Source organism: Eublepharis macularius, chromosome 1 (assembly GCF_028583425.1).
Source record: "Eublepharis macularius isolate TG4126 chromosome 1, MPM_Emac_v1.0, whole genome shotgun sequence".
In the NCBI taxonomy this organism is placed as follows: domain Eukaryota; kingdom Metazoa; phylum Chordata; class Lepidosauria; order Squamata; family Eublepharidae; genus Eublepharis; species Eublepharis macularius.
Genome location: NC_072790.1, coordinates 216,994,421 through 217,006,436, shown reverse-complemented (window position 1 = coordinate 217,006,436; position 12,016 = coordinate 216,994,421). Strand labels below are relative to the sequence as shown.

The 12,016-nt window shown below is 41.3% G+C and overlaps 2 protein-coding genes across 3 annotated transcripts in view; one reads left to right on the top strand and one right to left on the bottom strand.

Annotated features, from left to right (window-relative positions):
* The window catches only part of USP34 (ubiquitin specific peptidase 34), a 133,325-nt gene extending 125,440 nt beyond the window's left edge, over positions 1 to 7,885 (top strand). For both annotated transcript variants that reach the window (XM_054987582.1, XM_054987579.1), the window contains 6 exons: positions 1,750 to 1,873; positions 2,803 to 2,882; positions 3,364 to 3,504; positions 4,025 to 4,171; positions 5,526 to 5,685; positions 6,398 to 7,885. In XM_054987582.1, the coding sequence (XP_054843557.1) occupies positions 1,750 to 1,873; positions 2,803 to 2,882; positions 3,364 to 3,504; positions 4,025 to 4,171; positions 5,526 to 5,685; positions 6,398 to 7,008 (1,263 nt within the window). In that variant the 3' untranslated portion in view covers positions 7,009 to 7,885. The remainder of the gene's footprint in view (positions 1 to 1,749; positions 1,874 to 2,802; positions 2,883 to 3,363; positions 3,505 to 4,024; positions 4,172 to 5,525; positions 5,686 to 6,397) is intronic.
* Positions 7,886 to 9,396: 1,511 nt separating this feature from the next.
* Positions 9,397 to 12,016, bottom strand: part of SANBR (SANT and BTB domain regulator of CSR) — a 41,644-nt gene continuing 39,024 nt past the window's right edge. Inside the window, exon 21 of the mRNA XM_054979976.1 lies at positions 9,397 to 11,802. Coding sequence (XP_054835951.1) covers positions 11,766 to 11,802 — 37 coding nt within the window. The 3' untranslated portion in view covers positions 9,397 to 11,765. The remainder of the gene's footprint in view (positions 11,803 to 12,016) is intronic.

Below are 12,016 nucleotides of genomic sequence, written 5' to 3'. Positions count from 1 at the left end.
AACCCGGTTCTCCAGATTAGAGTCCCATGTTCTTAACCACTACACCAAGCTGGCTTTCACACCAAACCGGCATCCTATCAAAGCTGCGTCCTATCTGATTATTAGGCAGTGGGCTGTTAGACTGCCAGTCCCTGTCAAGCAGTGGAGCAGCAGGCTTTTCCTTAAAGGGACTACGTGTAGAATCATAGAGTTGGAAGGAGTCTTACAGACCATCTAGTCCAGCCCCCTGCTCGATGCAGGAACAGCCTAAAGCATCCAAGACAAGTATTTGTCCAGCCGCTCCTTGAAGACTGTGGTAGGGGGAACCTACCACATCTCAAGGCAACAGATTCCACTGCTGAAGTGCTCTTCTTAATGTGAAGAAGCTTTTCCTACTGTCCAGCCAGTACCTTCCCTCCTATAGTTTAAACCCATTATTGCAAGTCCTGTTCTCTCTTGCAAACATGAACAGCTCCCCTCCCCTATGTGACATCATTTTAAATAATTAAATTTTTTTTATTATTATTATTATTTATGTCATTTATAGTTCACCTTTCTCACTGAGACTCAAGGCAGATTATATAGTGTGAGATTAGTACAAGCAGTATCAAGGACATTTCCGTACAGTGTCAAGGACATTTCCATAAACAGTGTCATAGGATTTTACAAAGAGATAGCATTAGCAAGGATCCAATACAAAGCTGAAGAATTGCTGAAACGGAACATAATCAGTTCTAGGACTGACATAGATAACATGAAGCACAGGTAGTATATAGGAGTACATATTCAAAGCAACAAATAATATGCAAGGCAACATAGTGGTGAAGTCTATGGTCCCTAACTCATTAGCGAAGCATCTGAGACCCCCCCCTCCCTACAAAACTTACCTCCTCTCTAAGTAAAAAGCCTTTCGAAGAGAACAATCATGTCTCCTCTCAATCACCTCTTCTCCAAAGTGAACAGTCCCAGGTCCCTCAGTCTTTCCTCATAGGGCTTGGTCTCCAGGCTGCTGATCACCCTGGTTGCCCTCCTGTGCATCTGTTCCAATTTGTGCACGTGCTTTTTGAAATGAGACCTCTCGAACTGCATGCGGTACTCCAGGTGGGGCCTGACCAACGCAGTATATAGTGGGACACTGACATCCTGTGCTTTGAATGTTATGCCTTTGTTGATGCACCCCAAAATTGTCTTCAACATCAGGAGGAGGGGTCCCTATTTGGAGTTGCTCTCTACAGATTCAGAAACTCTGTTACTTGCCCACTGTTCTGTGCTCCAGATGACTTCTCACACATACCCCTTCACATGAGGCTCCAAATGTGTTTCAAGTCCCAGAAGAGGCGGGGAAAGACACTTGAATGATTTTAAAGAATTTTAGAGGGGTAGGATTGAGGAGCTTGCAATAGGACAATAAATACAAAACTTATCCTTTCGTTAAGGTCTTAAACATTCTTTGAAACAGGAGATGTGTTTAGTTAATGCAGAGACTCCATTTAAGCAAACTCATCCCATCACTTTGCTGCCCCAGAACACATCCCTCTTGAAACCACTTTTTCTCTTACTGTACACATTGATGTGTAAAGTTTAGTTAGGCCTCAATTTTTTTTTAAAAAAAAAAAGCAGTATTGCATAGTTTTTACTAACTGATTTCTTGGACTATATACTAACTGATTACATTGGACTATAATGAGCATTTGTGAGCATTTTTAGGTATCTTGCCTCTTTGATTTATTTGGAGCAATCACAGTCAACAATGTTGCCTTAAATCTTCAGGGCAAAGATGATGTTTACGACCGCATGCTGCTAGATTACTTCTATTCGTACCATCAGTTCATCCATCTGCTGTGCCGAGTTGCCATCAATTGTGAGAAATTCACAGAGACCTTAGTGAAGATGAGTGAGTATATGGAGATGAGGCTTTGAGCCTTGCGTGAAAGATCTCGGTCTTAAGAAAGGCATTTGGTCAGTGCTCTTCAAGCTGAGAAAGCTCTTGATGCCTGAATGTAGCTTTATTTCATTTCCCATGAAGCTCAGCATGGTAGCAGTTCAGAGACTGCTGCTTCGTCTTTGGAGCAAAAGAAGAGCAGTCTGTCCTGTGTTACTGCCATTCTTGAACCCTGGTCCTCTGGATTTTGAGCCTCTTGACAAAAAAAACTTGATGCATTTGTAGTGCTAAAGGAAGCAGCATCTCTTCTGACCCCCAAAAAGTCCCACTGAAGGCCGACGTGTGTTCCACTTAAAAAACTGACATTGCTTGGGGACCAAGCACATCACAATCCACTAATAACTCCAGTGGAGTTTTTGTTAATGAGATTTGGAAAATGTTATGACAACAGCAGTGTCTAACGGATCTGATTTACTGTAACAAATGTCAGTGAATTCTCACCTGGCCTAATAGCATGAGTTTACTTCAGCAGTATTTTGTAGTAGATCAGTGAGAATAGAAGTGGTTTATTGTTAGTAAAGTACTAACTTTTGAGAGTATTGATGAACCAGTAAGTCCAATAAGTAACCTGGTAGTAATGTGAAAAAATCATGTTGGATCTTAAAAACATAAAAAACATAAAACAATGTTGTGTGGCATTTTAACCATTTTAAGAGGTTCCTCCTTTTTAAGGTGATCAGTTATATATTATAGAATCAGAATCATAAGGTTGGAAGGGACCTCTAGGGTCATTAGTCAAACCCCCTGCACAATGCACAAATCCTTTATATAGGATTCATAACAGTGAACATCCATGTCGTATAATTTTATATTTAAAGTTTTGGGGATTTGTATGCCATTCTAAAATGGGAAAAATATTCTCTTGTTTTTTAAAACTGTAGGTGTCCTTGTTGCTTATGAAGGTTTGCCTCTTCATCTAGCTTTGTTTCCCAAACTTTGGACTGAGCTTTGCCAGACTCAGGTAATATTAAATATATTGGGTGGGGGGGCTGAAATATTTGCTTTAGCAAAAACTCAGCAGCAGAGATTAAAACAAATAAGTTCTGTTTATGTATTTACGTCATGCTACCCTATGTATAGGCACATAGCCACAGATACAAAAATAGATGTCTAAGCAACACATTGGACAGCTTCTGTCAGCCCTCATTCTCTTTGTAGAGGCCAGACAGGGATCCCTGTCCAGATGTGCTGCTCCTGGCCCGTTACCAATGGTTGCTTAGTGTCTGGGCAATACGACTTGGGAGCATGGGGCTTTGTGTACTTCTGGCTCTGTGGAAAAGTTTTATGTTGAGAACTGCTACAACGTTGTAATGTAGTTACTCCTTCTCAAAGAGCTCAAGGTGAGAATTAGGAAGCCCACAGTGCTGGCTGAATTGCAAACATTATCTCCAGCAGTCACGCAGTTTTGATGCTCATTCCAAAGCCTTGCTTTCTTCTTTTAGTCCGCCATGTCAAAGAACTGCATCAAGCTCCTGTGCGAAGATCCTGTGTTTGCAGAGTACATTAAGTGCATTCTAATGGATGAAAGGACCTTTCTCAACAACAACATTGTGTACACTTTTTTAACACATTTCCTTCTCAAGGTATGAGAAATTATGGGGAATTACGGCCTGAGGACTAGATCAGCAGCATCCCTTGATGCTGATGGCCCCTTTCTACTTTCCAGTGGGCTCTTTTAAAGAGACCTCAGCCTCCGGATGTGGTAGCTGCATGTGGGCAAACTGAGTTTTAGTGGGGCTTCCCAGGAAATCTTTACTCAGTGATGTGAACTTCTGGCTACAGAGGTCCTAGCAGATGGGGTGCTAGTACTGAACTCACAACAGCAGATAAAAAGGTAGTTGCTGTGTAGTGGTTTTATTGGGGTGGGGTGCAACCCTTTATTTTCTATTTCCTTGTGAGAGGAAGCATAGTGCTGTTTCTAGTGCAATTCATTAACCTGTTAAAATGGATCATGTTACCTGAAAGACCATATAAAAAGCTTTGCCCATCTCGTTTTTACTTGCCTTGATTACAGGAATATGGTGCAGAATTGTATTGAAAATTACTTTAGTCATCCGATGAGCCAATACTTCACTCAGCATCCTGGGTTTTTTTCCCCTACAGGTTCAAGGGCAGGTGTTTTCTGAAGCAAATTGTGCTGGAGTAATCAATAATTTGGTTACAAATCTGATCAACCAATATCAGAGTCTAGAATCAGATTTTGCCAATCAGCGAGTTGAAATTTTTAAAGCAAGCTCTACTTTAAATGGGGTAAGTTCATTTTTTCTGTCTAAAAACAAATAGTGATTTTCTTTTATAATGTTGGCGCTCTCCTGAAGTGGTCACTGAATTTAAAAAACCCGGAAAAATACCTTTATACTTTTTCTAACCATATTTTTTAAGAGGCTGTTAGCACAGATTTTGTAATGTGCAGTTTTATACAGTGCAATTATCATTGCTGTTTTAATTTCAATTTGCCTCGTTGCTTTACCTAACTGAAATACTATGATCCTAGTGTGGAGATCTATTTAGTTAAACCTAAATATTGTATATTGTGTTTTGTCTTCAAAGCCATATGTGCTTCACTGGGTGTGGCAGCACTACCCTGCGTGCATATTTGGAGACATTCAGGGTGGAGGAGCTTTTAAATGTTATGACCCACTGGCTGGAACTCTTGTCAAGCTTTTTGGCAGTCTCCATGTAGGTCTTGTAATTATAAAAATCACCCATCATCAATTTAATACATGACCACCCAGTATTTTTCCTGAGTTGCATCCAGTTCAGAAGCCATCAGAATATACCTGTATTATTCTCATCTTGTGTGCTTAGCTAATGTTTCGGGATCTTGACTAATTCTTCAGAGCAGTTGACTGCACAGAGGAATCGTTTCTTAGAATACATTTGGCTTAGATCCACTGGAGGATTGCTGTGGGGAGGGCAGTTTTTGCTGATTCCCTCTTTCTGCTGTACCCTCCCCCCATGCTACTCCTGTCTCACAGGAGCAGCATTTCAGGGGCTGCAGCAGGAGAGGGGGAGCAAGGACATTACTGGTAGACCCGAGCCCTATTCTCACATTCCAGTGAACATCTGGTCCTGTTCATAAACACATGTGCAATTCTTGTACAGTTTATGCTTGATTGTTCTTTGTGCCTTGAGTAATTCTTACATTACAGTCAAAACCTGTACAGTTGAACATGCAATTTAAACCCCAAATTTATCCAGGTACTGGTCCCCCGTTTTATTTTTAAAATCTACACACACTAGCTCTTTCTTACAAATAGATGTACATGCAGGATGTTTCTTCATTTGCAGTAATGTATAGACAGGGTGAGGGTTCCATGAAATTCACAACAGAATGTATGAATACTGTAAAAGTAAAATTGGACAGTTTTCTAATGGCAAAGGGCTGATCCGCATTCATAAATAATGAAGTGTGTGTAATGGGGCCCGCCACAGTTCTCAGTCAGGGTTCTGGATAAAAGCAAAGCTAGCTTTTAATTTTTTGAAATTGGGATCAGGAGGCTTCTCCTGGGACAGGGACACCTTGAGGGCCTTTTGAGTGGAGTAAGCGTTCTTTGCGAAGAGCAAGAGTTTCAGCAAGTACTGATCTGGCTTTTCTTGACAGGACCTCCGAGCCCTCACCCTACTGCTTTCCGTGCACACTCCAAAGCAGTTGAATTCAGCACTGATTCCGACTCTGCAAGAACTGCTCAACAAATGCAGGACTTGTCAGCAACAGAAGAACTCACTGCAGGAGCAAGAAGCCAAAGAAAGAAAAACTAAAGGTTTGTTGCTGTGCAAGGTGGCCTTCTTGGCCTTTCAGTCTCCCTGCTGCTGCTAGGCACTTCTCTTGGATGCTTCAGGGTGGCTTTGACCAGTGGGTTTTGGTATTGCTCAAACGTCGGTCCAAAGCAGCTTTTAACTTTAAAAAAAAAATCCTTGCTCATCTCAAATGTGAAAGATACAAACACTTCAGTGTTGATACATCAGTGTGCCACGTGAGAGGCTAAAATGTGGGCTTGTCCATGAAAGCCTGTTTGAATTAAAACTTTAGGACTTTAAGGTGCCCTAAGACTTCTTTGCTGCATCTGTTCCCTCTAAAAGCGAAACATTTAGTTACTATGATGAATGCACCCAATACTCCAAGCCTGTTAGAGATTCTTTCACTCAGCAAATAAATGGCAGTGAAATCATCCCAAGTGTGAAAGGAAGAATGCATTTGGATTCCTTTTCAGATGTGGAGGAATCCCAGATGCATCACCCTAGCCCAGAAAGCACAGTACCGTTCTTTTGCCCAGATTCATTTAGTAAATGGCAGAAGTTGTGATTGAGAAAAACATATATAATATATATGGCTGGATAGATCTCGGTGGGTAAAGCATGCATTTTTTTAATCCAGTAATAATGTGTGCCCGGGGTATGAAAAGTTCATGAAACATGAATGCCTATAGCAAATCAAACCGAAATCTTTCATAGCACCCTGTTTTTATTTTGCAGATGATGAAGGAGCTACTCCAGTGAAAAGAAGACGGGTTAGCAGTGATGAGGAGCACACAGTAGACAGCTGTATCAGTGATCTGAAAACTGAACCTAGGGAGGCCTTGACTCCAACAAGCACCTCAGATAATGAAACAAGAGACTCATCAATCATTGATCCAGGCACTGAGCAAGACCTGCCTTCCCCAGAAAACAGTTCCATTAAAGAGTACCGGATGGAAGTTCCATCGTCATTCTCTGAAGATATGATGTTGGCTACCCGGTCTCAGCATGGGGAGGAGCAGGCAGGAGGTAGCCGGTTTGAGGAATGTAAAGAGCTGAAGGAGCCATCGAGTTCCAAGGATTCCAACATAGGTGATGACGACACAGAGTTTCCCTCCACATCTATTTCTGCTGTTCTGTCTGACCTTGCCGATTTGAAAAGCTGTGAAGGTCAGGCCTCACAGGACCCTGAGTCTGGCTTGTCGCTCAGCTGCAGCCATTCCAGAGGACTTTTGAGTCACATGCAGCAGCAGCAGCAGGACATTTTAGACATCCTCTGCAGGACCATTGAGTCTACGATTCATGTGGTCACAAGGATATCTGGCAAAGGAAACCAAGCTGCTTCTTGACAATAGAGGAGCATGTCTGCTTTTAAAGTCTTTTTTTTCCTTCTTCAATAAACTGCTGTTTGTATAAGTTTTGCTTATTTCTGTTTTGTGCTTCAGTTTGTCCAGTGCGCTCTGCTTGAATGGCAAGATTAAATTTATATGCTTAATTCTTGGTCAGGCAGAACTCCAGATTTAAAGATTTAGCTTCTACCATACACTTTCTTAAAGGGCAATCAGATAATGGATATGTTTTATGTAATTCAAAGTTCACTGTAGTGGCTTTCATTTAATATGGCTGTCTGGGAGGAACAGGGTCTCCTCACCCTGTATGATGTAATTTAAACTGATGGCATTTTTACTGTGTATAATATGGTGTCCTCTGTGCCAGTTTTGTACCTTAAAATAGAGGCAGATAGCCTCCAATCGCTGTGGTTCTTATTATCAAAATTAAGTTTACTTGTATACTAAACAACCACAAGAAATTTGATTCTGTAAAGAATCCTCTTTAGCTGTGGCCTGACAGTATATATATATAAATATATATATATGGTGCTTTATTTAACAGAATACCTGTGGAGGAAATAAAGCACACTTGATGTAAAATTAATTGTTTTATTTTTATTGACATGACCGATTGCTATTCTGTGCACTTCATTAAACTGATTGTGACGACTTTTCATTCGTTTTTATATATGTTGCCTCAGTGGTCCACTTTCTCAAAAAAAAAGATGCAAGCTGACAGAGGTGCACACGTGTTCATTGCAATTTTCTGATGATTCATGCTTTCACTGGAGCCCATGTGTTTATTTGTGAAGAATTTTAAAAGGCGTTTTAGCATTCTGTAACAGCTCTACCAAATATTCTTGCAAGTCCCTAGTAAACCCCATCCTATTAAAGAAATTCCAACCCTAAGTCCCTTGGATTAATTTACTTTGAGTCTCAACTTGCTCACTGAAATGGATCTTGCTGATGAATCATAAAGAGTGATTATTCATTTTGGCTAGTGTCATTGCTGTGGAGGAGATCAGAAAGGATATGGCTCTGATATAGAGATACAGGGTTAAATGCTGCTGGCATGTGTGAACTGGTTCTCAGCCTTTCAAAGTATGTTTCCCTTTGGACTGTCTGAAAATAGGATTTTTAAAATATATACCATCTTTGTGAGATGCATTTGCATTCCAATGGTATTTCTGCCTCAGTGATGCCTTGAACATCAGTGTTCTAGGAGAAGGTATTGTGGGGGTGGGGCCACCTTATGTTTACTTGTATAATTCGAGTAGAAGGCAATGTTTTCTAACCCATGTAGAGACCCTTCTTTTCCATAAAGCGCAGGATAGATAACAATACTGTCCAACTCACGTACAATGCTCCTATTCCTCTTGTCCTAGTTTGAGAGCCCAGTATGCATGTGGTCTGAAACGGAAATGAAGCTTTGGTTTGCATTCCCCGATTTGTGGTTGTAGGTGGTCGTAATAGGCCCATTTTTGAGTGCCTCATTCAAGCAACATCCCTTATCAAATGAATGGCAGGATTGTATGAACAAAGGAGACAATTAAGACATGGGGGTTAGAATGAGATCTCCCCCCCCCCCATTATACAACTTAAAATTTAGATGGTTTTAGAGGAGGATTAGACCTATTCACTCCAGATAGGTCTAAGTAATGACAGCTCCATAGAATCACTATGTTCAGAGACAGTGTACTAGATGCTGATAGGATTCTGGCTGGTCACTCTTGGAAAGAGGATACTTGGCTTTATGCAGCTAGAATCTTCCCATATTCTCGTGAATTTAATAAGCCCAGTTAAATTCAATTGCACATTCTTCCACTTAAGTTTCCGTAAGATTGCAGCATTGTTCAGTGACCTTGTATCAGCCCTCGTTTGCAGTGGCTACCAGACGGTGGTGCTTCCACCTTCTGTTGGCCCTTCTACCAGCACTTGCTCTTGCCCCCTAGGTCCAGCCCAATTCTTTATGCAATCACTATCCTTTTCCTTCAGGCTGAGGGTTGCACAGCAATAAGGAAATATCTCTTTACAGGGAAAATGAATAAGCAGAAAAGTATCACTGAGGTCGGGGGGTGGGAGGGGGGGTGGCTCCAAACGAACAGCTAGCAGCAAATACAGTACTCTTAAGATGTCCCACAGTTCTTTAGAAAGATGGGTGGGTAAGCTGAAGGATTGCTGGTTGTTGCACTAAATGTGACAGCTTGCTCAGGAACAAGGTTGTCAACATGTCTGTATGGGGGGCGGTGTTACAGCACGCCAAAAACATAGCAAAAGGGGTTCCCTAAAATCAGCCTGTAGGGGAACCTGTGGGGCTTAAAAGCTGTTCATATAAACAATTGTGTTCACATATCTGTTCCAACAATGTTTTGGAGATGCTTTTGTACAGCTAAATGTACACAAAAGGAAGACTTACTCATCAGGCATTTATTTCAAAGAGACAAGAATTCAAAGGATAAGCCATTAGGTGTGGAAAGGCCCATTAATGATTAGGACTTTCAGCTACATGAGAGGTGTACTGATAAAAAAAAGCATGTGTCAAACTGAGTAATATGATTTTGGTATGTAACAGCACTTTTCTTCCCTTACACTTGAAATTAGTTTGGGACTAATGCACCTACAGGGTCAAGGGCCGATTTTTACTTAAGTTGCAAAGTGTATGCATGTAAGTTCTGCAATCCTTGTGACTGAGTAAAATGCCCCGTAAACATATTTTTTTCTTACGCCAATGAAAATGCACTATAACTTTTTGCTCATATGTGCTCTCATACTTTTCATTGTGGTAGCACAAGGAGATATGCCAGAGTTGGACAACTTGCATCTTGCTTGTGTTTGGCACATTCATTCACAAATCTATGCTGCAGCGCCTCTCATCAATATCTGAAATTACCTTCTACCCAGAAACACTATAGGTCCATCCAGCTCAATATTATCCCTTCAGACTAGCAGTAGCTTTCCAAGGTCTCAGGCAACAAATGGTCTTCTGCTGTGAGCTGTCTCTTTTCCCCAATGGGCAGAAAGTAATGAAAATAAAACAGCCTTCATCTTCCTCACTTACAAAATCAAGCACCTTCCCCTCCTTTGGAAGTCACTGCATATCCCTATCACCATCCCTCTATATGAAATTTATAGGATTTCTTCCTTATTTGTGGGGCATAAGTCCACTGGATACCTAAGCATTCTTGGATGAAGTGTTCAGGAGGCTAGTTTGTCAGCAAGTTCATTCTTAGGCACTGACCATAAACATCCATACTGGTATGTTGCACCCCACTTGGGTCACCTTCCTATACCGCTAGAGAATGGAACCTTGGCCTTACCCATGATAGTTCATTCTCACTGACAGCTAAAAGAGCATCCCTTCCCTCCCAGGATCTCACTGTCCATAAGCATCTTCCAGAGTTTGAACAAGTTCAGGCTAAGTGTTGGGGCTGCCCCTCTGCCTTTTCTCTTTCAACATTTGCTTTGAGATGCAGTTTAAAAGGCTGTATCACAAGCAGGTGGTTGTTCATAGAAGACTGTCTACGCTGTGATATATCCCACAGCTGGACAGCCTTTCCTACCACCCCTAACAAAACTCAGTACTTCTCTGGGAAAGGTGACTCACTTAAGGAATATCCGACGAAGCTCATACAGATAAGTCCAATATTGATTTCCGTGTTTAAATGTGTTAAGGATGCACCAGCCAGTAGTACTTTCTGATAATACACTGTAAGTATGCACAGCAGGGTCAGGATCACATCCCTTTTCAGGGATGTGTAAAGGGTGGGGTGGGGGGAGCTGCAAGGCAGTTTTATTGTGGCAGATTTTGAGGCTGTAGCCAACTAGGCATGCCAATCTGGTTTCTGCTACCTAAGCTAATTTGTTTTAACTGTAAATACGGAATACATCTTAACTGGTTCTATTTACCACCTTGAGCAACAAAAAGATGTTCTACAAGCCATTTTTCAATGGTTGGAAGAGCATAAAATACATGTACATTTCACCTAAATTTAGCCCATATGGTTCCTTGCAGCAAGACCAGTAGGGGGCTCTGTAACACAGCCTATGGACTTGGATCATGCAGCTCCTTTTCCATAAAGATTCTTGTTTTAGACACTACAGATGTCAGAAGTCTGCATTTGGAAGTATTTCTAGCATGGCTCCCAGTGTGTGGGTGTAGTGACAACAGCACTGCATCGTGCAGTGGGCATGGCTTACTACAAAAATAAATCAAGTCTCAAGGAAAATACAGCAGAGAGTGGTAAGGAAGTTACTTATAGCGTAGGATACATGCCCAGAATGAGAAAAAAAGCAGATTTGGAGAAACCTAGCCATTCAACTCAGTGTAAACTTTAACCAGGTAGCACAGGCATTGATTTAAATAGAGTTCCAGCACAGCCAGATCATTGATAGCCCTTCAATACATATTCAAATACAGATAAATAGCAGATCCTTGGCTCAAAACTCAGAAGCACCATGTGAATATGAAACTCACCACCCTTAATACCCACTCCCTGCTCCTCTTCAATAAAGTCATTTTGCAAGGTCTAGAAATGCACCATTGCTTAGCAAAAAAAATGCACTTTGTTTCAAACAAGAAATGGTGTACTTACACCTTAAGCATACAAGAAAATCTTCATTCATCCATTAAAACCATAATAAATGTAAATGGCATACAGTAATAAATGAGTAACTTTAAAAAGCTTCAGGAAGATGGGTCCCCAGGAGCTGGAGTCCACTGCAGTTTGAGGAGGCAGAAAAGTGCTTTGGCTTCTGTTCTGGAGCAAGTTTGTGTTTTACGTTGGGCGGCCTTGGGCAAAGCGGGTTTTAGTCCTGAATTTAGAGAAATATATTAACACATTCTGAGCAACAGTTATCAAACTAGAGGCCATTACTTCTAATGATTGCAAAGCCCACTTGACTACATGAAACGGTGTTACGGAAGGAGAAGAAGATCAACTCTTGCAAAATGTACAGTAAGTTCCCACCCCATGCCGAAAACAACATCTAAAGCACACACGCACACACCCCAAGTTATAAATTCTAG